Source organism: Myotis brandtii, unplaced genomic scaffold (genome assembly GCF_000412655.1).
Source record: "Myotis brandtii unplaced genomic scaffold, ASM41265v1 scaffold165, whole genome shotgun sequence".
NCBI classification, from domain to species: Eukaryota; Metazoa; Chordata; class Mammalia; order Chiroptera; family Vespertilionidae; genus Myotis; species Myotis brandtii.
Window position 1 is genome coordinate 16,222,990 of NW_005356042.1, and position 25,640 is coordinate 16,248,629.

At 50.3% G+C, this 25,640-nt stretch overlaps 1 protein-coding gene across 1 annotated transcript in view; it reads right to left on the minus strand.

Annotated features, from left to right (window-relative positions):
* The window catches only part of ST3GAL2 (ST3 beta-galactoside alpha-2,3-sialyltransferase 2), a 39,490-nt gene that overhangs the window by 4,474 nt on the left and 9,376 nt on the right, over positions 1-25,640 (minus strand). The window contains exons 2-3 of the mRNA XM_005862637.2: positions 5,258-6,633; positions 2,163-2,356 (exon numbers count right to left, since the gene is read on the minus strand). Coding sequence (XP_005862699.1) covers positions 2,163-2,356; positions 5,258-5,596 — 533 coding nt within the window. The 5' untranslated portion in view covers positions 5,597-6,633. The remainder of the gene's footprint in view (positions 1-2,162; positions 2,357-5,257; positions 6,634-25,640) is intronic.

The window sequence follows — 25,640 nt, forward strand, 5'->3', positions numbered from 1 at the left end:
TAGGTGCATAAGTGTGCAAAGGCGTGTGTACAAGGATATTCACTTCTATATCACAATAGTGAAAAGTAGAATGAAGCAATAAAGACTGGTTTATACATTTTGGCCCATTCAACATACCATGTGGCCATCAGAATGAATGAAGTAGATTTACATGTGCTGGTAAGAAATAAGTCCAAGAGCCCTGGCCTGTGTGGCTCACTTGGTTGGGCATCATCCTGTGCACCAGAAGGTTGTGGGTTTAATCAGGAGGCAGTCAATTGATGTTGTGCTCTCACATCAATGTTTCTCTCTCTCTCCCCCTTTCTCTCTCTCTCAAAAATTCGTAAACTATTCTTTAAACAAAAAGTCCAAGAGTTATTTAGTGAAAAAAACAAGTGGTGTGAGGTATCCCACGTCTTTCCTAATAATACATAGCTCTTGAATACCTACTGTGTGCACCAGGAGGGAATTACAGCACAGAAGAGGAAGACTTAAAATTTTATAGTTTGATAACCATTTTTCATTAAAAGAAAGAAAAAGAAAAAATACTTTTGTATACAAATAGAAAAAAATCTGGAATGGTATTAAAATTATTAATAATTCTTACTCTTGGGAATTGGGACGTAGGAGAATTCATTTTTATTGTGTACATTCTCTCCCGCCCCCCAATAATACCTCACTTCTGGGAGGAACAGAGCAGGTTGGGGAGGAAGGCTTAATAGGGATGGTGTTTCTCAGCTGCTGGGGCACAGAAGGGTAGCAGGCAGTGGAAGTCTTGGCTGGGCTCTAGGCTAGACAGGAGCTGGGGTCAAGGTTGACTCTTGTGAAGACCCAGGAAACAAACCTCATCTCACCAGCAATGGAGAGACCAAGCTGGTCCTGCAGATCAAAGGGCTACAGCTGCCCCAGGTTGGCTTCTGAAGACAGCCCTCCACCTGCCTTTCCCACTGAATTGGCAGCCAGAGCTTTCACAAAGTCCCTTCTTAGACCTGTCACCCAGCATCACTATGCCTCCCTCCCTTCAGTGGGCCCTGCTGCAGAGCCTCCACCTCCTTTAGGTTCCTCCCACTTGCTGGGCAGGTTGACTGTAGTAATGGATGCTTCATTCCCCAACCTCAGCCACTGTCTCTGGGTAAATAGAAGCCCCTCTTCAGCTCCCAGCTTGCCTCCTTTGCCAGCAACTGGACGATGGGGAGAATCTCAGGGGCTCTGGGTTCCTGGATGGGGCCTGGCACCCCCCTCCCCCTTACCGCACCATTCTCACCATAAGAAGGGTTTTGCAAGGAACGAGGAAAGCCTCAGAGACATTGCTGTCTCGGTGTTGCTATGGAGACAGCAACAGATTCTAAGATAAAGCCCTTCCTTCCTCCTCCTGGGAAACCCGGTCTTTCTGCAACGCTCATCCTACGAGATACTTTGTGAAAACTGGGCATTTTCAGTATCTTATTCTTAAGGGCTCTTCCTCCACGGGGTGGGATGGCATTTCCTGCCTCCAAGTCTAGTGAAGAAGTCAGAAAACAGGTCCAGGGCAGAAGGAGCAGCCCGCACCCGGCTCACAAGTCCACTCTTACTCCCTGTCCATCCCCAGACTTCTTGCTCTGTGCCCCTGTCTGGAATGAATGCCCGTCCAACCCTTCTGTCCTCAAGGCTGGGCACTGATGTCTTGTTGAACGAGTGAGCCCCCTCCCTCCACCCCCCAATCTAAACCTTGTGACAAAGGACAGCAGCCCAGAGCAAGCACCAGACATCCATCTGCTTGTCTGATTGATTCTACTTTTCTTCTTCTGCCCAGGACATCCGTCTTCTGTGAGTTCCAGGAGGAATCACACCTGTGACTATTAAGCAAGATGCTGGTTTGGTTTGGGCCCTCACCCCTGGTGCAACTACTGAGGAAACCAGGCAGGTAGGAGGGTCTCTGGTGGGCGTTTTCACCCGCAGCCAGCTAGGAGTCTAGTTTCAGCTCTTTTCAGACTAATTCAGAGTTGGAGACTGAGTACAGGCCTCAAGCAAAATCTTGAATGGGAATCCTGCCTCCTTATCCACCCCAACAAAGGCGAGACCCTATCGCAGGTCTGGGTGTTAGAGACCGATAGCAGCCCCAGCCGCTGGCAGCTCCTACACTGCCAGACAAGGCCACGGAGTCCAGTCCCCCCTCCAGGAGGCTTGGGGTCCCCGTGGCTCACCTCATGATGAAGTTGTGCCTGTCCACATCTGGCCCATAGCCAGAGCCCCGCAGGTTGCCGGAGTTCCCCACCACAGCACAGCGCCGGCACTGCTGGGGGTCCCGGAAACGGTAGGGGTTCTCGCCTGGTACTATCTGGAACAGCTTCTCCAGCACCTCATTGGTATTGTGTGACTTGAACTGGGGCTGCAACATCTGCAGAGCGGAGGGGAAGAGAGTGGGTGTGAGCAGAGAGGGACTCCTGTCTGCCTCCCCTCCCCCGCCCTCACCCTCCAATGTCCAAGCCACATAGGACCCCTAACCAGGCTGTCAGGGAGCAGGAATTCTCTGAGCAGTGAGGACCCTCCCCTCAACCACAGTAAAGTCTCCCTTCCAGCTGCTCTGATGCACTGGAGGGGGGTTGGGGGTCAAGGCACATTCTCCAGGGACCCGTAGGCCTGTGCCAGGAGCAGAGAAACTTCTTGGGTGGGCGCTCACGCATGAAGAGGCCCCTGCTCAGCTGTCCCCTCGGGGCAGCTCTGAGTCACATCAAGAGGTCGTCTTGAGGTCCAGGTAAGGTGGAAAGTCCCGTGAGCTGCAGGGGTGAGCTGCAGGGGTTCGTTTGAATCAGTCTACAGGGAGTGGAGGTGACAGAAGCTGCCTGGGGCAGAATTCATGGGATAGGTGGAGCCACTCCCTGAGACTCCGGGGAAGGCAGAGAAGCGCAGACATTCTTTCAAAGCCAGACTAGCCAGAATGAAGCTGGTCTCCTGCATGTCCCAGCACCATGCAGGTGAAAAAAAAACCCCACACAAAATGAGGCCCAGGTAGCATTCTAATGCCTTCAGAGCCAGGCAGGTGACACACAGGAATGAAGTGGCAGGTGGGGCTCATGGCAAACAGGAGGCCCCATCCATCAATAAGAGGCAACTTCAGTCAATTGTTGCCACGTGAGACTGTGAGCCCAGAAGGACTACATTGTCTAACTTTTCAAGAGAAGCTGAACGTATGGATTTCATGTGCAATATCCTGATTCATAAATGCTGATAACTAACAGTAATGTTTTATTTTATTATTATTTTAAATATATTTTTATTGATTTCAGAGAGGAAGGGAGAGGGAGAGAGAAACATCAATGATGAGAGAGAATCATTGATTGGCTGGCTTCTGCACACCCCACTCTGGGGATCAAGCCCGAAACCCGGGAATATGGCCCTACTGGGAATCGAACCATGACCTCCCGGTTCATAGGTCGATGCTCAACCACTGAGCCACGCTGGCCGGGCCACTAATAGTAATATTTTAAAAACACTGAGTGGGCTAGCCGTGGCCCACAGGCCACCGATTGGTAAGGTCAAACTAGGCCTTTAAAATGCCCTGTGTGCCTGGCCTGTATGGCTCAGTTGGTTGGGCATCGTCCCATGCACCAAAATATTGCCAGTTCCATTCCATAGATCCCCAGTAGAGAGCGTGAAGGAGACGGCCGATCAATGCTATGCTCTCACATTGATGTTTCTCCCTCCCTTTCTCTCCCTCCCTCTTTTTCTAAAAACCAATAAAAAAAACACCTTTAGCCCTAGCTGGTTTGGTTCAGTGGATCTGCAGACTGAAGGGTCCCGGGCTCAATTCCGGTCAAGAGCACTTGCCCAGATTGTGGGCTCCATCCCCAGTAAGGGGCATGCAGGAGGCAATGATTATCTCTCCTCATTGATGTTCCTATCTCTCTCTCCCCCTCTCCCTGCCTCTCTGAAATCAATAAAAATATATTTTAAAACAAAATAAAAAAATCTTTAAAAAATAAAATAAAATGCCCTGTGGTCTGAGCCATATACCTGGGTTTGTGGCTGAGCAGGAGTTGCTCAGGGGACAGAATACATGGAAGGGATAGGGGATAGAGGGGGTCTGCTTCTCTAACCTCTTCTCAGCACAGGAAGGACCCCTGGGAACAAGAACACAAACTCAGAGCCCTGGCTGGTGCGGCTCCGTTGGTTGGAGCTTTGTCCCATACACGGAAAGGTGGCGGGTTCAATTCCCAGCCAGGGCACCCAGGTTGTGGGTTTGATCCCTGGTTGAGGCACAGACAGAAGGCAACTGATCGATGTTTCTCTCACACATTGATGTTTCTCTCTCTCCCTTCCTCTCTCTCTAAAAAAAATAAATAAATAAAAATTTAAAAAATTTTTAAAAAGAACACAAACTCAGTGTGGAGAGAGAGCTCAGCTATGAGTATTCCTAAGTTCACGGTTAAAGAGGATGACTGTGGGGGGCAGAGGAGAAGCAGCTTCTACTGCTTGCTGCTTATAGAGCCCCGAGTTCCATCCCTGTGGGCTGGAAGTCTGGCCTGCCCATAGGTTTACCTCTGTCTGGTGTCGTGTTCTGGACCTAGGTGGCCACCACTGGGACCTGGGACAAATCAAATAAAAAATTTTTTAAAAAAGAACACAAACTCAGTGAACACAAACTTAGCTATGTGCATTCCTAAGTTCACGGTTAAAGAGGATGACTGTGGGAGCAGAGGAGAAGCGGCTTCTACTGCTTGCTGCTTAAAGAGCCTCGAGTTCCATCCCTATGGGCTGGAAGTCTGGCCTGCCCAAAGGTTTACCTCTGTCTGGAGTCCTGTTCTGGACCTAGGTGGCCACCACTGGGACCTGGGACCTTGGGCAAGCCCTGTGAACTCTGAACTTTGAAAGGAAGGCTGTGACTATGAGCAGTAGGCAGGACCCTTCAAGGGCTCCAAGCTGTCACAGGAAGGCCCTGTGGGACTCCTGGTGATCCCTCCTGTCAGGAAGCAGGATCTGTAAGGCAGAATCCGCCACTTCTCTCGTCTGTGTCAGAGCCTGGCCCAGTGGGAATTTCTGGTCTATGCTCAGCCCCTACCAGCCCTAGGGAAGATCAGGTCTCTCTCCTTCCAGGCCAAAGCTCACTCTGCCTTTCAGATTCTGTGATCCCAGTAGATAGCTCTGGTTCAATGGGCCTCTTGCTTTGTCAAGACTCTAGGGCCAGAAGACAGCCCCAAATCCCCGAGGGGGCTCTAAGAGCGACTCCCAAATGGGGTGGGGGAACAGATTCCTGGAGAGGAGCAGCAAAGGTAGACAGGAGGGGCCATGCCTCTCTCACCATCCACCACTTCTGGACATCAGGCGGCAGATCCATGTTCTCTCGGGTCCAGACAGGGGAAATGTTGCTGTCGAAGTGGCTGTCAAACCAGTCGGAGGTCCCGGCGTCGCCCATGCAGCGGCGGCAGGCACAGTTCTTGCCAGCGAGCCCCTCCTTGCTGAGGCGCTGCAGGCCGGCATAGCCAGGCACCAGCTTCACCCGGTGGGTGCCCCCCAGGGCCCCCGAGTCCAGGTAGGGCAGGGTGGCCATGCTGTGGTGAGAGTAGGTGAAGAGCAGTGACATGATGAACACCAGCAGGAAGGCCACGGAGAGGAACCACACCCGCAGGGAGCACTTCATGGTGCGAGGCCCCGGGAGGCTGGACCACCAGCCCGGAGGGCGGCCGGTGTCCCTGCGGCCACTCCTTTCCCAGCCACTGGCAGGCCTGCCTGTTCTAGGGCATAAGGGCGTGTGCTGCAGAGCAGATGGCAGCAGGCGTCCCAGGCCACGCCCGATCTCAAGGTCAGGAGAAAGCACGTGGGCAAGAGTGGCTCCCCTGTCCCTGAGCCACTTGGGCCCCTGCTTATGGCTTCATTGGGTCCCTCTGTCACTAGCTGGGCCACAGATGCTCTGCCTCTCCCGCTGCCCTGGCAAGGGGGAGGTCAGTCCATTCCAGCCTTCTAGTCCATCGGGCTTGCTGGCTGCCAGCGCTGGGGGTCCCCCTCTTTGGCGGCTTGAAATGATCCAGTCTGGAGTAGTCGAGGTCCTTGTGGTTCATGAGCAGACACCGAGGCAGCCCCTCGCCCCCTGCAGCAGGGAAGCCCTTGAACCCCAATCGCAACAGAGGACATGTGGGCTTCAAGCAGCCTTGATTCCATGCAAGAGGCAGCCACCCCTCAGATGGTCCTCCGGCCCCAACCCCTCTGCCAGGGGAGGGGACCCGGGCCCCAACCCTGAGGGAAGAAACCAGGACGCTCTGTGGGTGTCACAAAACCCTGCTGCAGAGACCAAGATCCTCCTTGCGTCAGGTTCTGTCCTTCCACTTCCCATCGAGGTCCAGGTCCCTTCTCCCGACGGTCCCAGCCCCACTGCAGTGTCCTAAGGGGGTGCAGAGCTCCTGCAGCAATGGAGTCCTGGGGCCTGGGCACAGCTGCTGCTCAGCGGCGTGCTGCTATGAACGCAGTCTGGGTCATCTGGGTCAGCAGAGCGTGTGCCAGGCTCCCAGCCAGAGCCCAGGCCTCCTTCCTGGTGCTGCTGGCCCGAACTCAGAGGCTGCTCTGCCCATCCCCGCTCCCCAGGGGCCAGCCGTCCTGCCGTCTTGCCGTCAGCTCCTGCTAGCAGTAATCCCTTGGCAGGTTCCCCTCGCTTGTCAGGCGCCCGGCTGCCTCAGCATGACCCTGAAATTGCAGAGAGAAAAAATAACGTGCAGACAAAAATGGCACACGTCAGCGGTTCTCAACCTGTGGGTCGAGACCCCTTTGGGGGTCGAACGTCCCATTCACAGGGGTCGCCTAAGACCATCGGAAAACACATATATGATTATATATTGTTTTTGTGATTGATTGCTATGCTTTAGTTATGTTCAATTTGTAACAATGAAAATACATCCTGCATATCAGATATTTACATTACGATTCATAACAGTAGCAAAATTACAGTGATGAAGTAGCAACGAAAATAATTTTATGGTTGGGGGTCCCCACAACATGAGGAACTGTATTAAAGGGGCACAGCATTAGGAAGGTTGAGAACCACTGGCACACACGTTCTCCCACAGCTCTGTCCCCAAGTCCCAGCAGGGACCAAGCTGGTAGGAGAGGCAATGCCCACCTAACCGAAGGGTAAAGAAAAGAAAGGGCTCTGGCCTCTAACTATCCACAGATAGCCGTTGCCCTCCTCACTTGGGGCCTCAGGACGAGATGAGCCCACCATCCTCACTTCTTAGCCAGAAGGTAAACAAGGACAGAAAGTGATCCCCTCGAGTCACAAGGCAAGTCCCTGCAAGAACCAGGTTTAGAAAGCTCCTAGCCCAGTTTCCCTTACAGGCCCCTCCCTACCTAACCCCAGGCATGCGCTCACCGAGGCCCAAGATTCATCCTGGCCCTCCTCAGCTCCCCGCCTGCTTCCTGCAAGGCTGCGCCTAGTCCTTTTATTACCTCGTGGCCTGTGGAACAACTTTATAACAAACTCTTAATAGAATATGTTTTTTAAATGTTCCTAGTTCAGGTATGTGAGGTTAATTTCAGGTAAAACTTAATTGAACAATATCCCAGAGAAGATCCCAGGGGACTGAGGATATGACTCCCGTCCTGGTGCCTGTGAGAAGCCCCTCTAAGTAACACAGGAGGCTGGGCCCGGGCCCTGAAACTTGCCCTCTTCTCTCTCAGTGTGGATTATAGATGAGGCATTCCTGGGTTAGCTCAGGAATTAACAATCCTTCCAGGCCTGGTGTCAGGGACAGGACATGACTGTGTCTGAACACAGGGTGCCAAGGCTCAGCACCACCACCACCCGGCCCTCTGGGCACTGCCTTCATCTGTATGTTATGGATGAAATGAATGCCAAGGCCCTGGGGGCACTGACAGCCTGAGCCCTGTGCTGCCCTGGCTGGCAAGAGCAGGGAGAAGAGGCTACTTGCCAGCGGTTTGGCCTGAATCCATGCCATCTGCAAAGGAGCTGGGGCAGGGTCAAGGCAATGCTGAGAGTTCGGCCTCCGGGCCCTGGTCCCAACACCACAAGGATTACTTAATCCTGGCTCCCTGCCTCTCCCCGCCAGCTCCTGCCTAATCTGGTAGCCCGGTTCTGACCTGAGCCCTGGGCCTCACCACCGCTCACTGAGAGCCCCAGCTGCAGCCAGCCCTTCCCGGGTCCCCTGGCTGCAGAGAAGGCCTCTCCGCCTCTATGTCTAAGAACCTCAGCTGCCCCTTCGTGGCAGTTCAAATTTTTGGGGTCAAAGCCATCAGGGAAAGGAACCAGCACATTCCAATAAGGATGGCATTATCCAGCAGGGGGGCGGCAGTGGGCATGGGGGGAAGGCAAGGCTCACAGAAGCGAAGGAACTTGCATAACACACGACCTCAAGAATGGAGGCAAGATTTGAGTCCAGGTCTATCCGGTCCAAAGCCTGTGACTGGCCAGGGGTCAGGGATGACAGACAAGGAGACACAGAAGCTGGCTTCCCAGGGTCAAGAGTGAAGCTTCCCCCACACGCCTCACCCAGGGCTCCTGGCTCTCCCCCTCTGGGGCCCCAGCAGCACTGGCTCTGGTGTGCTCCCTCCAACTCTACTGCCGTCTGGCAGGCCCGACTCCAGGCATGACATTTGGCTGAACGGTCTCTTCCAGTCCCCCCTGGGCCCATTTCCATGCCCAACATCTAAGGAGGAGAACTTGGTTTGACAGAGTCCCGCTCTCAGCGTCCCGTGACCTGAGTGTCAGCTGTGAGGCAAGGGGGCCCTGGGAGGCGGTGACGGTGCAGGCTGAGCAAGGGATGGGAGCAAGGGGCCTCCCTGGGGAGACCTGGTTTCTGGTGGGCAGCCTATGGTGGCCACTGAAGGCACAGGAGGCTCTAAAGGAAACATCCCCCATCAGGGGCATCAGAACTCCTGGGGATTCTAACTCAATGAAGAGGCACCTGACCGCCTTGGTGGGGAGAGGAAAAGCCCTAGTTTCAACAACATGTTAGGAAAGAGCACAGAAATAGAGTGGCTGGCGAAAGCCCAGCTTTGGGAACCCCACGGCCAGGCGGCCAGGCTGCTCCCGGGAGCTTGAGCTACTCGACTTTCACTGAGTGCAAATGGAAGCGCAGGTTGTTGCTAATTGGGACTAAAAAAGATCAGAGGTCCCCAGGCATGCATTATAAACCCCAGAAGTCATCCGCTGCTGACCCTCACTAAGTGCTTTCACTTGTCTCATTTTCTCCTGGGAACCCCCAGTCCCTCCAGGAGCCCACTGACTACTTCTGACTTCTCCCCTTCACAGCTGCTCTGACCATTCACACTAAGCCCATGCATATACCCCGATATAAAAAAGTCGAGTTGGGGGGCGCACGCACACACTTTCGCATCAGTCCCCACCTCTGTTGCCCACAAAAGGAAGCAGGCTAGCCTTCTGGGCCTCCTGGCTCATGACGCTTCTTTATTCTTCCAGTAGACACTTAAGGGGCCAGTGGGATGGGGTGGGATAGGACACCCCAACCCACAAGTCTTACCTCACTTGGAACAATTTTTTTTTTCCAGTAAGGCTTAATTCATATATAATAAAATGCAGAGCTCTTTCCAGGTAAAGCTTGGTGAATTTCCATGTATGTGTGCATCTGTGTAAAATACAGAGCACTGCCATCGGCCCAGAAAGTTCCCCGTGCTCCCTTCCAGGAAAGACCCACCGCTCACACTTCTCCGAGTTGTCACCACAGATTGGATTGACTTGCTCTTGAACCCCATACAAACACACAGTATGTGTGTACCCTGGCGTCTGGCTTCTTTTGCCCGGTGCGATGTTTTAGAGATTCATCCAGCAGTCTGTGTGCATCAGCAGTTTATCCTCCTCCATGTCTGGACATTTAAACTGCTTCCCGTTTTGGGTCATTAGGAATCTAACGGCCATGAACGTCTTGTGCAAGGCCTTTTGTGGACACCCCCCCCCCTCCCATGGCCCTTGGGTAAATGTCTGGGAGTGGAGCTGCTAGATCTTAGGATAGGTGTGTGCTTAACTTTACTAGAAATAACCATATAGTTTTCTAAAGTGGTTGTAGCATTGTACATTCCCACTAGTACTGTATGAGAGTTCCATTTGTTGTTCCACGCTGTGATCTTTTCTATCTTTTTAATTTTGGGTATTCTCGCGGTATATGGCAAACTCAGGTATTTCTACTACTGCCAGATACATAGGAACATGTGTATGAAGAGACCTAAAAGAATGCTCCTGACAGCACTGGGTAACCGCTGAAAACTGCAAGCGAAATGGCCGTCAGCATAGAATGGATAAATTGTGGCACATTCACGTCATATAGTAAAAATGAACGAACACCAGTTTTAGACATCAACAGGAATGAATATGAGCAAAAAAAAACTATTATGTTGAGCAAAAAGACTAAGTCATGGATGAAGGCCTAAAGTATGAGTTCATGAAAAGTTCAAAAGTACCCAAAGACAAGTAAGAAATTGTTTAGGCCTCTATACATAGATGATAAAACAAATAGATACAATCAAGACAACAGAGCCAAATTCAGGATATTCCCTCTGGAGGGGAAGGAAGGCAGATACGATCAAGGAGGGGCCGACAGAGGCTTCTGAAGTATTGGGTCAGGAATAGAGTACAGAGTGATTTGTATTTTTGTTCTTAAAGGAGTATAGATGTGATATGTAAGATGTTGAATGTGTGATGTATTTCATAATAAAATCTAATGTCTTTAAGGTTAAAACATTTTTTTTACTAAAAAGTCACTCTGGCCCTAACCGGTTTGGCTCAGTTGATAGAGCATCGGCATGCGGATTCAAGGGTCCCAGGTTCGATTCCAGTCAAGGGCATGTACCTTGGTTGCGGGCACATCCCCAGTGGGGAGTGTGCAGGAGGCAGCTGATCGATGTTTCTAACTCTCTATCCCTTTCCCTTCCTCTCTGTAAAAAATCAATAAAATATATTTTTTAAAAAAAGTCACTAGGGCTGCTATGGGAGCCTAGCATGGAGACCAGAGAGGCACTCCTGTAATACCCCAAACAGTGCTGGTGGTGAGCAGCGGCTGGCTGTGTTCTGAAGGGTTTAACTGATGGGCTGGAAGGGGATGGGGGATGGGAGAGAAAGGCCCAAATCAGAGTGACACAGAGGACTGTGACCTGAGCAACCTGGTGGTAGGGGTGGCATTCATTCATACAGAAAAGACAGGAGCCCTGGCTGGTGTTCAGTGGTTGAATATCGTCCCATGCACCTTAGAGGTCACAGATTTGATTCTCGGTCAGGGCACATGCCTAGGTTTCGGCCTCCATCCCAGTGGGGGTGTGCAGCAGGCAGCCGATCAATAATTCTCTCTCATCATTGGTGTTTCTATCTCTCACTCCCTCTCCCTTCCTCTCTGAAATCAATAAAAATATCTTAAAGAAAAGACAGGAAAGGAATGGGTTTGGGTGGGAAAAAAGCAAAAGCTCTGTTTGTGGCTGATTAAATGTGAGATGACCTTTAGACGTCCACATGGAAATGGCAAGAGGAAATTGGACACACAGATCTGAAGCTCATGGATGAGGCCAGAGCCGAAGGGATCCGTTTGAAAGTACAGTTTATTTTTAAAAACGACAGGACCAGAAGAAATTATCTAGGGAGGGTCTGACACAGATAAGAGAAGGTGGCCCAGGAGAGAGCCCTGAGGCACTCCAATGTCTAGAAGTGGAGGCCAGAAGAGAGATAGGAAAGAAATGGCCCGTTAAGCAAGGGGCAGAAACCAGCCCTGTATCTGGGAAGCCAAGAGAAGAAAGTGTTTCAAGAATGAAGGAGAGCCCAGCTGGTGTGTCTCAGTGGTTAAGTGTCAACCCATGAACCAAGAGGTCACTGGTTTGACACCCGGTCAGGGCACATGCCTGAGTTGTGGCCCGATACCCAGTGGGGGGTGTGCAGGAGGCAGCCGGTGGATTCTGTTTCTCTCTCATCGGTGTTTCTGTCTCTTTATCCCTCTCCTTTACTCTCTAAAAATCAATTAAAAATATTTTTTAAAAAAGAAACAATGAAAGAGAATTCACTGTGTCAAATTTTTCTTAAAAGGTAAGATGTGACTGAGAACCAACCATTCTGTGGCTGGATGGAAGTCAGCGGTGACCTTCACAATGGCTGACCCAGAGAAAGATGGGGTGAAAACTGGACAGGTGAGGAATGGCCAACAAGCAGACGAAAAGAGGCTCAACATCACTGGCTATCAGGGAAATACAAATCAAGACCACAATCAGATATCACTTCCCAACGACTAGGATGGCTATAATGGAAGAGATATTACATTCACAAGTGTTAGTGAAGAACGCCCATACATTGCTGGTGGGATTATAAAATGATGCAGCCACTTTGGCAAAGAGTCTGGCAGTTCCTCAAAAGGTTAAACATGGAACTATTATTACCATATGACTCAGCAAGAGAAAAGAAAACACATGTCCACACACAAATTTGTACGCAAATGATTATAAGCCGCATTATTCCTGTTAGCTCCAAGGTGGAAACAACTCAAAGCTCCATCAACGGATGAACTAACAAAATGTTGTCCACCCATACAATGGAATCTTACTCAGCCAAAAAAAGGAATGACGGATTGACACACACTAACTACGCCATGAAGCAACCTTGGAAACAGTGTGCTGAGTAAAAGCAGCCAGTCATAGAAGGCTGCATATGCTATGATTCCATTTATGTGCAATGTGCTGAAGAGGCAAATCTCTAAAGCAGATTAGTGGTTGCCTAGGGCTGGGGGGTTGGGGAGATGGGGTGTGATTGCTAATACATAGGGAGTTCCCTTCTAGGGTGATGAAATATTCTAAAATTGTTTGTGGTGATGGTTGCATAACCATGTGAACAGACTAAAAACCACTGAACTGTACATCTGAAATGTGTACAGTGTAATTCACATACTGTATGGTATGTAAATTATCTATAATAATAAAAGCATAATATGCTAATTAGACTGGACAGCTGGATGTCCTTCCTGACGAAGCCTGGGCTGCAAGGGCCGAGCCCCTTGCAAAATTTCGTGCATCAGGTCTCTAGTCTATATATATAAAAGCCTAAGCGACTGAATGTCCAGTTGACTGGTCGCTATGACACGCACTGAGCAACAGGGGACAGACACTCCATGCACAGGATCGGGCTCCCTCCTTACTAGATCGGGATGAAACCAGCTCTCTGACATCCCCCGAGGGGTCCCAGATTTCGAGAGGGCACAGGACAGGCCGAGGGACCCCACCAGTGCACGAATTCGTGCACCGGGCCTCTAATATTGTAATAAAGATGTTACCAAAGAAAAGGGAATGGGATAAAGTGGAAAGGGTATTAAGTTGGGAGATATTACAGAATGTCTGGATCCTACTGGGAGTGGCTTAGTAGAAGGAAAAGTTCACACTGCAGGAAAAAGGTGAATTGAGAAGCAAAGTCCTTGAGGAACAAGAAGGGGTGGGAACGAGTGCCTACATGGATAGGGTCTCCTTCCTGCGAAACAGGAAGCAAAGCAGAGCATGGAGCACAGTCCCAGGGAGTGATGCCCTGGGTGGCAGACAACGAGAAGGTCTTTTTATTGTTGGGGTCGGAGACCTTCAGAGACCCGCTGTGGAAGAGCCCTATAGGAGGGACAGGGAATAATGAGGAAAATTTAGCGGGTGGCAAGGCAATGCTGTGGTCTTCCAAAAGGTTTTTGGTCACACATTACGCAAATCTGGGGAGACCACTTAACCATAAACGCTCCCCGAATGGCCGGGCAAGCCTGAAACGCCAGACAGAGCACCAGAACTGGCGACCAGTATCCAAAAGGTCAGGGGCAGCGAAGGCTTTGAAGAATAGCTGATCTCCCTCCTCTGACAGCCTTCTGCCACTCAGGAGGTGCACGCCTGAGCAGATACGAGGAGCCAATGGAAGCTGACGGGGGCCCTAGCCAGCTCTCAGGTAAAGGAGAGAAGAGGCAAGTGTACGGGGCTGAGTGCAAAGGCTGCCCCCAAAAGGGGAGGCTAGGGTGGCGTTAGAGCCAGTCTCCGGTCAGTTCCCAGGAGACAAAACCATCAAACTAACCTGATGAAGCACAGGATACCACAGCCTCAGACCAGTGCAGCCGAACACAATCTTCTTGGCAGGCAGAGAAAAGAAATGTCAAAATAAGATGCAGAGGATGGCGGAAAGGAGGCTGCTTAAATCTGAAAGGGGTGGGGAGAAGGAAAAAAGCCAGCCTAAGATGCTGATAAAGCCACCCTCTTTCCACCCGCTGACACGCAGCCCGCGGATGTGTCCCAGAGCCACAAGGAAAGGCATCGAAGCACAGATTATTACTCACGTCGCACGCCGCTTTATGAGTTTCTGAGCCCTTGGGGGCACAGCCTCCGTTTGGTATTCACAGAAGTCCGGACTGGCTGAACGAGGTCAAGCTGAACGAGGTCAGCCAGGCAGTAAGTGATGTCGCTTTGATGCCACTCCAGGCCTGACAGCTCCAAGGCCAGTGCTCCTCCCACAAGCATCTACTGCCTTTCAGAGTGGCTTTTCCCACTAACTGGGGTATAAGCATGGAAGGGTTCCCTGTGCCCCAGATCCCTACCAGCCTAGCAACTCCCTGCGTCCTGGGTGTGGCGATGGCAGAGAGCAGAAGGTGCCCTGGGGGAGGGGGCGGTGCCGGTCATTCCTTGAGGAAGGAACCGGACAGCCTTCCCTTACACGCACGCATCTCAAACCCATGAGGCCTGTCCTTCAAGGGGCTGAGAACGGGTTGCTTCGCCTCCACAAGCTTGGCTAAAGGAAGTCACTGCACGACAACATCCTGGCACCGGCCTCTGGCAGACCCTCATGGTCAACCTCTCTGTTTCCCAATTAAAGGTCTTTGGGCAGCCCCTGCCTCTTTTTATTTTTTAAATTGATTTCAGAGAGAGAGAGAGAGAGAAACATCAATCTTGGGCAGCCCCTGCCTCTTTTTATTTTTTAAATTTATTTCAGAGAGAGAGAGAGAGAGAGAAACATCAATGGTGAGAGAGAATCATTGACCGGCTGCCTCCTGCACACCCCCCACTGGGGATCGAGCCTGAGACCCAGGGCATGTGCCCTGACCGGGAATTGAACCGTGATCTCCTGGTTCATAGGTTGACGCTCAACCATTGAGCCACACTGGCCAGGCAGACTCTGCCTCTTGAGCCTCTGCCTTCCTGCCGGACACCTCGCCTTCATTTGACATCCAATCTGAGATCTCAGCTCCGGTGCTTCTGATGCTGCCCAGAATTAGCAGCCAGGAAACCAGAAAGCAAGAGCTAACAACGTTTTTCAAACCTGTGATTGTCACTCTAGCTAACTTTCAATTAAGTCCTAGAGAAACTTCTGATGCTGCCCAGAAATAGCAGCCAGGAAACCAGAAAGCAAGCGCTAACAACGTTTTTCAAACCTTGTCACTCTAGCTAACTTTCAATTAAGTCCTAGAGAAATAAGTCTTTATTGCAAAGAATCAATGGTGTACCCTAAGAAACAGGCTGTAAGGGGAGGAATGCTGGGCTCTGAGGCATTAGTGGGAGTGGCCCAGGGGGAGAGTTGAGATGTGGGGTCCCTGCTCTGTTCCACACTTGCCTCCTCAAGGAGTCCCAGAGTGTAGTCTGTCTGTGTCTTTTGGGGGGAAAGTCCAGGAATATCTATATTATAAAAGGCCAGTGGCCGTAACACCGGAACGCCAGAATGACCAAACGACCAGTCACTAGGAAGTGCATGGCGCACCTCTCAATCCCTCCCCCGCGGCCCACAGGCTGGCGGCCAGTGGGTGGGCACAGTGGGGTGGTGGGTGGGTGGCAGGGCATACGCGCTGGGCCTCTAGTGTTATACATAACTACACTAGGTCAGGAAGCAAAGTTCAGAAAAACAATGTTATCTTAAGAGCTAGGCAGATAAGGCCCCACAGAAATGTTTGGGGAGGGGGAAGTGGGGCAAAGGAAGAGAAAGTCATTTACAGAACAGAACCACCGTGATAAGGTCAGGGCGGCTCTTATTGAGTCTCTGTCCTGCTGACTAGTCTCTAGGCTCCAGACCACTCCTTACTTGGTTTTTATCCAATCTGAGAGGTTTGCTTTTTAACACATGCATGTCATCCATTACACTTACTGGTATTACGTACTTGGACTTATGTTACTATCTTACTTGGTATTTTCTCTCCACTAATTTTACTTTAGTTTTGATTTTCTTGGCAATCCAACACTCTCCCCACTCCAAACACTTTTTCCCCCCTCCTGACTTGGAAATTATGTTCCTATTCTTTCAGTGGTTATCTCAACACATTGTGCACCAATCGTTTTATTGCTAGTTTTACCCAGTGGCCAGATAAGTTCCTACTGAACGAGTACAAAAAAATGTTTTACAAAGTATCAAACTTTAAAAAGATATTAGCTTATAAGAACATGTAATAAATAACTTTGAAATGCAGTGGGTATTTAACTTTAAGGCGTGCCTTTAACATTGATGTAAAACACTGTGTAATATGAAAACACGAGAATGCTCATGATCCGCCTGCAATGTGTTAAATTGTCAGCATATATATATTTTTTAAATGAAGACTACAGTTTTCAGCAGCACTAGTCTCTTCAACAAGGCAGAAACTTGGTGTGATTTAACAATGAAATTCCCTACTTTACTGTACCTTATTCTTCCTTGGTAATGTGGTCAACAATTTTAGTTTTCATTTTTAAAGTATATATATATATATTTTTATTGATTTCAGAGAGGAAGGGAGAGGGAGAGAAAGATAGAAACATCAATGATGAGAGAGAATCATTGATCGGCTGCCTCCTGCACACCTCCTACTGGAGATCAAGCTGGAAACCTGGCCATGTGCCCCTGACCGGAATCGAACCCAGGGCCCTTCAGTCCACAGGCCGACGCTCTATCCACTGAGCAAAACCAGCTAGGGCTAGTTTTCATTTTTTATAAATTAAAAAACAATCAGACGCTAGATTTTTGTTTGTGTTTTGCCATTTGTGGCAGACGCTGTTGGTTGCCTACCAGCAGCCACTCCCCCTTCTTTCCTGCCAACAGAATCCTGATTTTGTTCAGACAGTGAAGAAACCCATCCTAGGAGATGAGGCAAGCCTCATGGAAGCCAACCACAGTAAGCCTGTTCCCTTTTACCAGGAATTGCTCTAAGGATGGACCAGCTCAGGCATGAGACATACAGAGATGTCTGCTGGGGCCTTCTTAGAAAGATTCTTCTTCCAGAAAAGGAGGCAGCTTCCTTCTTTTTAAAAAAGATAGCTTCCTTCTTTTTTAAACAAATATTTTATTTTATTTTATTATTTTACTAGAGGCCCAGTGCACGAATCCCCTGGCCTGCGGGATTGGGCCAAAACCGGCTCTCTAACATTGCCTGAGGGGTCCCGGATTGTGAGAGGGTGCAGGCCAGGCTGAGGGACCCCACCAGTGCACGATTGAGCTGGGGAGGGACACGGGAGGTTGGCCAGTCGGGGAGGGACCGCAGGAGGGCTCCAGGGCATGTCTGGCCCATCTGGCTCAGTCTCAATTGGCCAGACCCCAGCAGTAAGCTAACCTACCAGTTTGAGCATCTGTCCCCTGGTGGTCAGTGCATGTCATAGCAAGCGGTTGAGTGGCCTTAGCATATCATTAACATATTACGCTTTGAACCAGAGCCCTCTGACTTAAGTCTACGTCAGCTTTTGGAACGTCTTTAGAATCTTTTTGTTGTTGTTAATTGTCACCCGAGGATATTTTCCCATTGATTTTTAGAGAGAGTGGAAGGGAGAGGGAGAGACAGAGAGAGACATCGATGTGAGAGAAACACACTGATTGGCTGCCCCCTGCACAGCCCCAACCAGGGCCTGGGCTGGGGAGCAGCCTGCAACCAAGATACGTGCCCTTGACCAGAATCAAACCCAGGACCCTTCAGTCCACAGGCCGATGCTCTATCCACTCAGCCAAACTGGCTAGGTTGACAGTTTCCTTTCTTCTAGCATCTCCCTGCTTGAAGTGCAATAGGGTGATGATATGATGCCTGGAGCTGCAGCAGCCATCCCGCAGCCCTGAGGAGAGAGGGACATCTTACACCCTGAGGACAGCAGAGCAGAACGATGGAATGATTCGGGGTCCTTCATGTCAATCCTGGACCACTGCCCCAGCCCCGGAGCTTCCTACCACCACACTTCTCATCATAAGCTGATTAAATATTTTTTAGCATTTAAGTCACTGTGGGTTATTCTATTACATGTAGCAGAAAGCATCCTGATATACTATCTATAGTTAATTAAATTTTCCAATGTAATACCAGTTTCTGTGCTGTGTTGGTGCAAGCAACCTGTTCCTTCTCCAATTTGCTTTTCTTCTTACTGACGTATACCTTTAGTAGTTCTTTTAGCAAGGGTTTGTGGGTGATAAAGCTGTCTTTATATGTCCAGAAATGTATTTACCTCATTCCTGAATGACAACTGGGTATAGAATTCTAGCTTCCCTATGATACTCCTCTGTCATCTTTGGGCATCTAGTGTCAAGCCTAATTGTCAGCTGGTTGAATTCTTTTTTTCCTCTTGTAGTTTTTAATATTTTCTCCTTATTCTTATCTGCAGTTTCACTATGTTATGTCTAGGTATCTATTCTGTGTGGCATTCATGTTGTTTGTTCAATTCTGGAATTCTCAGCCATTATCCCTTCAAATATTATTTATTTTCCATGTTCTTTAAAAAAATTTTTTTTTAATTGATTTCAGAGAGGCAGGAAGAGGGAGAGATAAAAACATCAATGGACTGGCTGCCTTCTGCAGACTCTCCACTGGGGATCGAGCCCACAACCCAGGCATGTGCCCTGACCAAGAATCGAACCAAGACCACCTGGTTCATAGGCCTACGCTCAGCCCCTGAACGACTCTGGCCAGGCATATTTTCCATGTTCTTGCCACACATCTGGAATGCCTAGTAGACACATGTTGAAGCCTGTCAATCTAGCCTCTGTGCCTATGCTGCATTCTAAACCAATTCCTCAGTATTTGCTTCCAATTCATGTATTTTCTGTTCTAGCTATTCTTTCAAATTCGAGTGACACTATTTTTCACTGGTAGAATTTTTTATTTAAAATGTTTATGTTCATGTATTCTTGTTTCCTTTTTCTTTCATAACTTCCCTTTCTTTAATGGATTCCATATCTCTTTGAGGGTCCAAGACCTAACTTATACTAAAGACTTTTCTGATTACTCTTATTTTCATTTCTTCTTGGGTAAATTTTTCTTTGGAACTTCAGCTCATCTTTTCTCTTATATTTTATTTTTCTCTCCCCGTCTAGCGGTTCATACCTTTGCTTCCCCTGGTCTTTGGGTCTCCCAATCTAGAATCAAATCTTGTAGCAGCAGCTCAGTTGGGTCCAGGCTGTGAAGTTCTGTCTCCCAAGGTAAACATCTTTATAAGAAGCCATAACCCCAGGGAAGGGTTGGAAGCAACTTTTTTCAGCCTATTTTCCCAGGCCCTGGGTTCAGGCAGGGAACTAGCTCAGATTCCACGCTCCATGTGCAGCACTTATAGCTCTGCTACCCCAGATTTCCAGCGGCTTCTGCCTGCTTGCAGCTTCTCCCTGCTCTCTCCTTTGTGTTCCTGTCCCATTTCTCCTCAGAGATGTTTATCATTTTGTGTGTGGGGAGGTGGGGGAGTGCATGACTATGTTTTTAGAATTTTATCTTTTTATGTATGACTGCTCTGTGTTTAGAGTATAAATTTACAGTGCCATCTTGACTGGATGAGTTGGATTAATCTATCTGTACTGGGGAATGAGGGATCCCTGCCAATACTATCTCCTGGGGAGGCATATCAAACCATCTCTAATGAGATTCACAGAACTCCAGCCAGCACGCTGAAGGAAGCAGACTTAGATAGCCTGGGGTAAGCTGATCAAAAGCCCCAATTAAAACTGCTCTCCCACGCCCACCCCTCTCTTCATTCCAGTGCTGAGTGGGCGGGGGCAGGGGTGGGCAGTTGGCAAACAGGATCTTTCAGATGCGGTCTGACCAGACCTTCACTGGGGAAGGCCATCCCAGCCTTCAGCCCCTCTTCCACGCCAGCCACTTGACCACTTCACAGACTTGTACCTGGCCAGGGAAAATGCATCCTGGCCATATGGACACCCTTGGTGAAAGGCCCTTCTGATTCTCTTCAAGTCCCCAACCTGCCCTGCCCAGCCTTTAGTTTCCATTATATCAGAAGAGCAGTGGAATGGGGAGCCAAATTCTCGTCCAGGCTGTCAGCAGGCCACAAGCCATTTTCTTCCCGGGCCAAGATTCTTTAACTATTAGAAAAAGGCAATCCTGCCTCCACCCTCTTCCTCTCTGATGATCTGTTTGCTCCTGCTGACCTCCACTTGGACTTCCACGTCTCTGACATCTACTTTCTGGACTAAGACCTTCCTTGTCTCTTTGAGCTGCTGAGGCTCCTGAATGTTCTGCCCCCGGCCCTTTGATTTTTGCGTCTCTACTCTACACCATCCCCTTCCAAACCTAAGAGCTGCCCTTCTACTCTGGGTTCTAGACCTACATTCTCAACTGCCTCTTTAGTTATGCCCATAGGGTGCCTCAGACTTAAACGCATCATCTTCCTGCATTCAAAAGCATACGAGATGGGGTGTCCTTATTCATGGGGCCAAGGTCAGGCTCCTTAACACACAATACATCCAGAGATCCCCAAATCAGGACACCCTCCTAAGCCTCATCTCTCACAATACCCTACCCTCTAGGTCTAGGGGTTATGAACTAGTTTGGACCATAGGCACAATCTGGCCGATATATATTATGATCCTACACAGAACCTAAAAAGACATGTCACTCCTTCGCTGAGTACAGAGATCATGTTATTTATAATTCACCATTTCTGCCCGGCCGGCATGGCTCAGTGGCTGAGTGTTGACCTATGAACCAGGAGGTCACAATTCCATTCCCAGTCAGGACACATGCCCGGGTTGCGGGCTTGATCCCCAGTGTGGGGTGTGTAGGAGGCAGCCAATGATTCTCTCTCATCATTGATGTTTCTATCTCTCTTTCCCTCTCCCTTCCTCTCTGAAATCAATTTAAAAATATATATTTTAAAAAGAGCCCTATCTGGTTTGGCTCAGTGGATAGAGCATCAGCCTGCAGACTGAAGGGTCCAAAAAAATCTATCTCTCTCTCTCCTCCCTTCCTCTCTGAAATCAATAAAAATATATTTTAAAAAATAAACAAAATAAAAAATAAAGAATTTGCCATTCCTTATCAGAAGAAATATGGTAATGAAAAAAATGCTTTGAAGCCACTTTTATAAATCATTACGTAAGGATGCAGATGAAAGTGATCATTACATTTTGCCCCCACTCTTCCAGCTCTGACATTCTAGAAGTGAAAGCTTTCTCTAACTTCTCATGGACCACCAAGAAATGTGAGGCCTCAGGTGTAAACTGATTTAACTAAGCCAGTGGTTCTCAACCTTCTGGCCCTTTGAATGCAGTTCCTCATGTTGTGACCCAACCATAAAATTATTTTCGTTGCTACTTCATAACTGTAATGTTGCTACTGTTATGAATCGTCATGTAAATATCTGATATGCAGGATGGTCTTAGGCGACCCCTGTGAAAGGGTCGTTCGACCGCCAAAGGGGTCGCGACCCACAGGTTGAGAACCACTGAACTAAGCGGAGGCAATGGGAAAGGTGTGTGTGCAAAAGTGATGGCAGTTGTCTGGACCGTGGGAACGGCTGAAGTGCCCCCTCTTAATTTTTTGTCAGCAGAGACACCAGGGCCGCTAACATGGACCTTTCTCTGGATACTCCCCTAAGCACTGCAGGCTACTGGCTGCGCCCTCCCTCGTTAGGACTTGTCAGATCTCACACCTGTTCACCCCGCTCAAAGCCCCTTTCCAGTCAAGCCACCCAAAAGAAGAAAGCAACTAGAAAAACTTGGATTCCCATTTTGGCACTGCCACTTGCCAGCTATTAGCCATTTAACAGCTCTGATCTGTGTCCTTATCTGTACAATGGGAATATCACCCATCTCAGAGGCATAAAGCTCCCAGCTCAGTGCCTATGCTTCAGGTTAAGGACCACAGTTTTGTTAGCCCCGAGCCCCAGCTTGGGCAACCCTTCTGGGCTGGAGTCCCATGATCTTGGATAGGCATCACGGGTTCCTCAGCACCCACAGCTCCCCTCCAGCCTCCCCCAGGCCAGCACCACCAGGGTCTGGCTCCAGAGCCTCCTTCCTGGCTGACCACAGGCTCTGCCTCCCCCTGGCCCCAGTGGCAAGCAGCAGCTCCCAGGGAGGTGGTGGATAGCACAGGCCTGAGGCCTCAGCACCAGCTCTGCCCCAGCTGACCCTTACCCCCAGGCTGCGCGGAGGAGTGCCGTGTCCATCTTGTGGCAGAGCTTGAGGGTCACAGAGCCTGTCACCTCTCCCACAGCTGTCGCTTCCCCAGACTACACAGAACAGAGGCCTGCCCGGAGCTGGTTCCAAACCAGCTCGCCAAGGTCATTCCCATGGTGGCTCTCAAGCCACAGTTTGGCAGCCAGATTCTAGAAAAGACAAAGTTAATAAGGGGTTTCTTCACAGGGTTGAGGGCCTCAGACATTGAGACGAAGGAGACAGGTGGAAGGCCCTGAAGCTAGGAGACTGGGAAACAAATCTAAATTTGTTTGTTGTTAATCCTCACTGAGGGTATTTTTTCCATTGATTTTAAAAAAATATGTATTTTATTGATTTTTTTACAGAGAGGAAGGGAGAGCGATAGATAGAAACATCGATGAGAGAGAAACATTGATCAGCTGCCTCCTGCACAACCCCCACTGGGGATGTGCCCGCAACCAAGGTACATGCCCTTGACCGGAATCGAACCTGGGACCCTTCAGTCCACAGGCCGACGCTCTATCCCCTGAGCCAAACCAGTCAGGGCTTTTCCATTGATTTTTAGAGAGAGTAGAAGAGAGAGGGAAAGACAGAGAGAGAAACCAATGTGAGAGAAACACATCAATTGGTTGCCTCCCACACGTGCCCCGACCAACACGCCCTTGACCGGAATTGAACCTGAGACCCTTCAGTCCTTGGGCTGACGCTCTAACCACTGAATAAAACTGGCCATTGCGAAACAAATCTAAATTTCTTTGGGGACTTTTAAAGGAAGTAGGGAGTGGGATGAATAAATGGTGGCCCAGGGCAAGCCAGGGGAGATTCTGGAGAGCTGGGGGTTTAGACCTTATTGCCCACCTCTGCCTCCCAGGGTCAGGGAGCAAGGATGCTCATAGTCAGCTCTGATCCTTTAACGGTAAGTTCACAGCACCAGGTGGCTGGGCTATTCATCGCCTTTACGGTTCAGATCTCATGCCATAGGTGTCCAATGAAGAGCCGCAGAGAAGCTGCTCTGCCCTCCTTCTCCTCTGCGCTTACCTGGGTGTCTGGGCTACGACTGGAATCTCAAAAGAACAGGGGATGGGTTCATTCAACAACTATGCACTGCCACCCAGCAGGGGCAGACAGAACGGGAAGAGCCCAGCCCTCTCCCTCCCGGTACAGCTGCGCCCTGCCCTTAGCACAGCCCTTCTTTCTGGGGCCTTGAAGCTCCTTCTCTGTCAAGAAGCAGAGCAACGGGCTGGGGCTCCCCTGCTTTGAGAGCTCTCCCAGCCCCTCCAGCCTGCCCACCACCCAGGGCTCCCCTAGGAGGACTGCGCTTCCTAGGATATCAGGGGGCGATTAGCCTCGGAGACGGGCATCTCAGGTCCCAACTGTGGGCCTTGCCTTCTAAAGAGTTGGGAGCTGGTGACATGATTCCATGGCCTATCCGGAGGCCTTCACGGGGGACACAGCCGGCCAGAGCGCTAGCGAAGGGCAAAGCTGAGGGCTTCGGGATCACTCCTCAACTTACAGCCCCCCTTGGGGAAAAGGACCATGGTCCCCAACAAACTCACTCTAATCAAAGGAACTCTCCTTGCTCTTCTCAGAGAAGAGTCAGTCCACAGGTCAATCCAATCCTTCTCAAGGCTGGTTCCCCCAAACACACACACACACACACCCTCTCCTGGGGTGGGAGGCCCAGGGTGGTCTAAGAGCAGGTTTAGAAGAGTCATTGCATTCCTTCACGCTCTTTGGAAAGGGACTGGAAGAGGAGTAAGTGGTTTCTCCAGATAACCTTCAGCCCTCTCCCCACCGTGAGCACCCACATGGCAGGGAAGCAGCCGGTGAGAACATGGCCCACCACCCCAGACAGCTCCCTGGAACATGCAGGGCAAAGGCACTGAGAAGAGAGCTCCAGGGGCTGGAGGCAAAGGGCAAATGCTCTCCTCAAGGAGCTGTGACACATGCAAGATGGCAGAGAAGGGCAGGGCTTTCCCCTCCCAACTCCCAACCAGCCCTCTGCCTCCCAACCCTTGGAGAATTCCTAATCTGATCGCCTGGGGGAGAGGAACAGGACTGGTGTTTCTCCTCTCTCGCCCTTCCCAAGTCTGGACCACGGCAGGAGGCTCTGGACTGGGCTCCCCCTCCCTCCACCTGTGAGCACTGGAAGTCTGGCCACCCCCACGAAGGCTAAGGCCTGCTAGATCCCAGCAGAGGCTGATGGAGAAAGCTGTGCTGGGGCACATACACTCCCACCGATCACACCTAGGGAAGGGAGAAGCTATGCTTCTAGATTACAGGCCACTGTCTCTGTGACTCAAATTCTAGCCAGGCCTTAGCCCAGGCCCAGAGGGGAAGGGCTCAACTTAAAACTCTAGTATCTGCCCTAGCTGGTTTGGCTCAGCGGATAGAGCATCGGACTGCGGACCGAAGGGTCCCAGGTTCGATTCCAGTCAAGGGCAAATGCCTGGGTTGTGGGCTCGATCCCCAGTTGGGGATGTGCAGGAGGCAGCCAATCAATGATTCTCTCTCATCATTGATGTTTCTATCTCTCTCTCCCTCTCCCTTCCTCTCTGAAATCAATAAAAATATATCTAAAAAAATAAAAATAAAATAAATAAAATCCATCAAACAGTAACAAAAAGAAGTGGTTCCTGCTTTAAAAAACAAACTAGTATCTATTCTCCCATCCTCTTGGGAAGGTCGGATAGGGAGAGAATGCCAGGGGAGAGGTCATAACCCAACCCCCAGGACTGTGAACCTGCGAGAAAGGGGCCCAGGAAGCAGGGTGACTGATGGCGTCAGGAACGCTGCCGGACTGGGGTCTGTGCCGTCATTGCAGACGCACAACCCAACAGAATTCTAAGGCCTTCAGCAAAGCAGACAGCAGACCCCCCAGCGCTGCCCAGGTGGCATATACTAGGCTGGGCTGGGCCCAAAGCTCCGACACACAGGACACGCTCCAGCCCTGAGAATGCTGACAGAGCTGCTGGGACCTGAGGGTCCAGAAGTGCCCTCCCTCAGAGGGCAGCAGCCCTGGTTCTGGGACCCTCCTCTCTCCCGGCTCGGCAAGGGCCAGTGCCAGTGCCTCACTGGCAGGTGTAGGTGAGAACAAGGCTGGCTGATCAGCCCAGTGATGCCCCACACCTCTTCCACTGCGCTGGTAAGACCTCTGGCTGAAACTTTTCAGTCTTCATGGCCCAGCCAAGCCACTCAGGTGGAATGTCTGCCAGAGCTTCTGGGACCCCAGTACCATGAAAGTGACGGCCTGGGCTGCAGGCATGGAGGCCTCCATTGCACAGGGCAAAGTTCTCTGTGGGGCCCCAACCTTCTTAGCAGGGTAGGGACCGTGGGCTGTAACTGATGACAACCTCCCTTTTTCTCT